Source organism: Crocodylus porosus, unplaced genomic scaffold (genome assembly GCF_001723895.1).
Source record: "Crocodylus porosus isolate Cpor-Errol unplaced genomic scaffold, CroPor_comp1, whole genome shotgun sequence".
Lineage (NCBI taxonomy): Eukaryota > Metazoa > Chordata > Crocodylia > Crocodylidae > Crocodylus > Crocodylus porosus.
In genome coordinates, this window is record NW_017728947.1 from 22,955,203 (window position 1) to 22,961,202 (window position 6,000).

Sequence of the window (6,000 nt, forward strand, 5' to 3'; positions counted from 1 at the left end):
AGCATATTTATTATATACTTAATGTAGAAAAAGATAAAATATGCTTTTCACATTATAGCACACTTCAATTCATCTGATATTTTTAATATGTGTAACATGACATCGCTCTAAACAAAAATTAATGTAGCTACCAAAAAAAAAAAATCCCTAAAATGGAAAAATCTGCAGAAACCCTCAATGATATGCAAAAAGATTTGATGTACTGTTCCCTTAAGGCAACAACTTGTATTGTGTATTTGTCAGACTGCCAGGATATTTCTCAGCTTTCTTTCCATGTTTATATGGGCAAAATGTAATTATTATCAATATACATATACACTGGGTGTGTCTACACGTGATGCTGCATCGCCATAGCAACTTACTATGGTGACATAGCATTGGCAGGCAAAAACTATGACACCACAGCTACATTGCCATAGCAATGCACTTGCTTGATATAGCACATTGTTACGGTGATGTAGCAGCTAAAAATACCCATGCGCCTTGTGGACAGTGCAGCATGGGCCTGTTACTGCGCCATAGAGGCGCCTGTAAATGTGCCCAGTGATTCAAAAATGTACTATATACAAACTATTATAATATACACACATCCTCTATTAAAATAGTATCCAGTGAACCCCCTCTCCCCTCATAGTCCAGATTCTTCAGAGGCTTCACATTTATTTTGGGTGGTGACATGCTTGTCTTTTAATTGGAGTCCCCTATTTGCTTCAGATGTCTGACTCAATAAAGGATTAGTAGTTTCTTAGAACTACCTTAAATAAAGGGCAATGGTTCTAACACTTCTCCCCAGTTTCAATGAGGTGTAATCCATCCATAAAAACATATGTATTAATTTTCATTGTTTTAATAATAATAATCAGTGGGCATGTCTACACATGCATTTGATCCAAAATCAGTTTAGTTGCAAGTAAACTTGTCTTCCAGTGTCAGCTCCATGGTCATGGGGCTGGTGCTGGGACATCCTTACCTCCAGCCCAAGCACTGGGAGATAAGGATCTCCCAGCACTGGCCCTGCTGTCACAGAGCTGGTGTTGCCAAATAAAGATCTCCTAGTCCCCTGCTCTCCCCAATCATGATAGCAAAATGGGGGCTGGGAGATAAGGATCTCCCAGTCCCCACTTCCCAGTTGTGATCTCAGGGCAGGGAGGGGCTTGGAGCTCCCTGCTGCTGGGGCAGGGGCACATAGTCCCTACCTGGGCTCCAGTGATGGAGCCAACCCTGGCAGCAGGCAGCTGCTGTGGGGAGAGAGCAATCTCTTGCCCTGTGATGGCTGGCTGGCTGGGAGCAAATTTGCTCCTGGTCAGGCATCTACAGAAGCGCTACTGTGCAATAAATCACTTGGAGATGCACATGCCTACTATGCAGTAAACTATGCTGGTTTGTAGTAAAACATCTCTTGTAGATATGCCCAGTGAATATATATGCTCCACTCCCCCGACACGCATACAGATACTTTAAGGACTGTCTTTCTCTCTTTCTGAAATTTCTGAATTGCTCTCATGGGTATTTTGGGTATTGTGAGATGTCATAAACCAGAGGAACTATTCTTAAAACTGACTAAATAGGAAGCTAGAGCACTTTATAAATATAGACAGAGGGTAAGGCAACAGGTGGAAGCCAACATAATTACATTAAACAATCACATTCAGACAAATATATGCAATTTTGAAAGTTCATTTATTTTGGGGGAAGGAGGTTGGTTATTTTTATATGTCTTTCTCTGCAGTGATAACTAGAACAGAATATTTCCAGTGCTTTCAATAATTCTCTTTTCAACGTTGTTTCTACCTCTGCTAACCCTACCTTGTATGGGCCAAATCCTAATGTTCTTATTTGGGGGCCAAAGTCTCCTTACCATTTGTAAAGACATTAGCTTTTGGGGCCCAGAGGATATTCATCAACAGAAGGTACTGTAAATTTCTTTTATATAATGTTCATCCATGGTTTTTTAAATGTTACTATAAGTCTTGTGCTGCACAGAGGATGCACAGTTATCATCAGCAGCACTTTTTCCATTTCAGCTGCTGGATAACTGTACCATGCGGCTGAATATGCAACAGCCTGCCAAGGCTTTGTATACCCCAGATGGTGAGCTGCTCCAGTCATGGGATGAAATAGACAGAGACATGGTTTTGTGTGTGTCTGCTGGAAAACCTTTTATGACTAGAGAAGGTAATTTATTCAGCCTTATCCTTTTTCAAAAATCAAAACAGGTGCCAAGTTTTGCCAAATAACTAATGTGTGTGCAGCTGGAAAGAAGCTACATAGAAATATGATCTGACTGTACACAATGAATCAAACTCCCACTGACCTCAGAGGGCATGTCCAGACGAGCCCAGCCATGCGGTATGTGGTGCCGCAAACACGGCGCCATGTACTGCTCAGTCAGGTGTTGTGCACACTGCAAGTGCACGCTGCCTTTGCATGTGCTGCTCTGTTTTTTATCCCCCAAACTTTTTTTGACCCCGGGATATCCGGGGATCAAAAAAACCTGCAGGAAAAAATCCCAGAGCATTGCATGCACAGGCAGTGCACCCTGCTGAAAAGCAGAGCCAGGCCACCCAGCGCTGGATCACTGTTGCTGTAGCCCTGGGAGGCCTCCAGGTTCCCAGATAAGGCTGCTAGGGCCAGCACTGTGCTGGCCGCAGCTTCCCATGCTGCCCCTGGGGTAACTTGCCACGTGCTAAAGCACACATGGCATGGACATTGCCTGGGGAACCAAATGTCTGTGCTTTGTCTGGATGTGGCCAAAGAGGCCAGGATTTCTCCTAATGATTTTAATATGAAACTGTATAAATTAATCATTTGTCATTAAAACCAATCTTTTTAAATATACTGAGTCTCTTTTTACAGCTTTATTTTTACCTTATATTTGAATTTTGCCATTCAATCCTTTTACTTAATTTTTCTATTTTCCATTTATGATAATTCTTGAAATTATTATATGACAAAATCCCCAAATAGTAAATTAGCAACCTATGACCTTTTTCTATCAATCCAGCTGTTGGCTTAATCTCTAGTTATTTAAATTATTGTCTCATTCTCATTTGGATTTACCATTAAGAGAAACAAACATTGCTGTTAGGGAAAGTAGCTTGCCCTTCCTTTTTCAGATATAGGCGGGTAATAATATCTGTGGACTAATTACCTGACTAATGTTAAGTAATTATTTACTATTCAAATAAGCCTATTGGACAAATAGGATTAGTTGATTAATAAGCTACTACTTAGTCTAAGGACTGCACATTCAAGCTCTACAGAATTAAAATCAGGTAGTCAATAGTAAGTAAAATATATATAGCAATAGCTTTCACAAATACCTGAACCTCTAACACCGAAACATCTTCTGTGCAGTTGAAATGCAAGTGGTAATCAGTGTTTATCTTCAGTATTATCCATCATATTACAATAGACCATGTATTAGCATTGTTAAAAAAAGAGAGGGAAAAAATGGCATATTAAGTGGCCACATACCAAAACTACAAACCACATCTTACTTTCATTTATTCACTATTGAACATATTAAACTAGTAAAACTGATATAACTGGCATATTCTGATTTATGTATGTTCTTATGGGTTGGAACTATTATCTCCTAAACAGATTTTTTTTTTCAGCTGTTTTTAATCTGGATTATACCATAAAGTGTTAGGAAAAATAAACTGCTTGGCATAACATTTTCAGCAGTATTGATTTAATGTGGTGACCAAAAAATCCCAAATAAAGACTTTTTTTGTTTTGGGACTTTAATTTTTTTGGTATTATTCATAACCGGGGAAATGCAGAATGGTTTTAATACCCTACATGTATCTGGCTTTTTACTTTCTGCTCTCCTGTGACATGCAGGTTACTGACTGTAGGAAGGAAAGATTGTCCTCTTGAACTACTGTTATATAAAAGGATTTGGAATGTGGTAATTAAGAACCAAATTATATACTTGGATAGATTCAAAATTCATTTATATTAAATGCATTAAATTGTAACATTTTATTTTAAAAGTAGTTTATTCATAATAAAAGATTATGGTCTTATTTTACATTTAAAATTAAAGAATAATTTAAAAGCAAATCCACAACACTAATCTTCCTGAACTGAGAAGGTACTGGTGTGTATGTTATAGATCACAATTTCTTCAATCCCAATTTTAAAACATTTATCCAGCCTAAATTAAGTCCATCAATACTAGTCCTTAACTGCTACTGAACCACTGATGTGTCACTGAAATCATTGACATTCCTGGTACATTATGACTGGCGACATGGAAATTCATTGTGCAGGACATACTGCAATGGACATCAATCAGGCTGTATCCCTATGCTTTTTCTATCTCTCCATCTTAAAATATTTTAATCTCCTTCATGCCAAGGTAAATCAGCTTAATATCCCAGTGATGCTTGAATTCTCAAACCTATATTATATCCCTTTACTTCCTCAAGCAGACAATAGGATGATCCACCAAATCTCTTTTGCGAAGCGGTAAAGGGAGTCACAGAAAATACCCCAACCTTTTTTAGATCCCACCAAAGCTTTGTGGGATCAGAGCTCCATAAGATTTTGGACCAGCTAAACTTCTGAGTTTAATGTAGATTACAAAATTGCTTATTAAAATATAGTACTTCAAATATACCAGGAGCTGTTAAATCAGTATTGCATGTCGTTTATAATGCTTACTCCCTCCTGAGATTGGAAAATGATACCAATATTCTTATGTGAAGGACAAGCAGTTTGGAAGGGCAAGAGCTGCATTGACATGTCTCTGTTTCTAGAAATGCATCTTCTTTTTTCATAGATCTCCATCATCGTTGTGATTAGGCACCCTTTTTTTCCAAGCCCACACATATGTGAAAGGATACAGTTTAAAAATTCCACCAGATCAGCCATATGCAGTTTTGTAACTTCTTCTTTGATTCTTTCCTGCCCATCCATGAGACCTCTAGGGTAGAACTGTGTTTCGCATCAAGTGTGACCAAAGTGCAGGTTGAGACTGGCTCTGAGTTACCTGACCACAGTGTAGGAATTATTCTAATACTCCCTCTGGGCGCATCCACACATGTAGGCATGTTCACTTGCAGCAGCTGAAATAGCAGCGGCACAAATTTTGTGCTGGAGATTTGTGCCTAAGCACACATGCCTGAACACGCACTTTGGTGTGGGGCAAATTGTGCCACTTGGGGCAAACAGACCTTGCCAAGCTCCTCCCAGATCTTCAGCCAGGGGAGATAGAGCCTATAAGTAGACCAATATAAGAAGCTACCCTGGCCAGCAGTTCAGGGCAACTTGTCCTCAGGAGCTTCTGAGGCCCAGCCAGTTGGCATCTAGGGACACTAGCTCCTTGTGCCAGCTGCACTGCTGAAGCAGCCATAATCTAGAGTGGCCCTTGCACCTTCTTCCCACTGCAACAGTCAGGCAGTGGGGGCTGCCATCTGGCTGTGACCTGTGCTACCTGTGACAACATGCGGCTCCATGGCTGCGTGCCTGCCAGACCCAGACAGGGACCACACAGCCACCTGGGCTGTGGTACAGGCACTGCAGCAGAGCCATCTGCATCTCTGGGTTAGCTGCCAGTGGGCTGTGTCTGTATAGTTGGCCTTTGGACAGCACTGCTGTCATGTCTTCTGGTGTCCCCGCTCTGCCATCTGGGCAGCTATAGTCCAGAAGATATGCTTCTTGCAGTGGCCCACTTTGAACTGTCAAAGTATATCCTCCTGGCTCCAAATGGCCAGAAGGTCAGCCACCTTGTCTGCCCTCCAGCTGGGTTCCTGGTGCTGGCCCTGGGCAGGCTCCTCTGCCAGGGTCCCACCACTTGCCTCACTAGCAGAGATCCTGGTGTTCCCTGTTTAAAAATTGCAAATTCTCTGATTACAAAACCCAAATTCTGTCATTAAAATACCCCAAATCCATGTTCTTCCACAATTAAATTGAAATGCCACTACATATAAAGAGATCAGTTGGGCAGTGTTTTATTGATAAATTTACAAATTTAAAGCAATTTGGAAG

At 40.6% G+C, this 6,000-nt stretch overlaps 1 protein-coding gene across 1 annotated transcript in view; it reads left to right on the forward strand.

Moving 5' to 3' along the window:
* The window catches only part of DCDC5 (doublecortin domain containing 5), an 85,928-nt gene that overhangs the window by 77,295 nt on the left and 2,633 nt on the right, over positions 1 to 6,000 (forward strand). Inside the window, 1 exon segment of the mRNA XM_019552347.1 lies at positions 2,025 to 2,175. Coding sequence (XP_019407892.1) covers positions 2,025 to 2,175 — 151 coding nt within the window.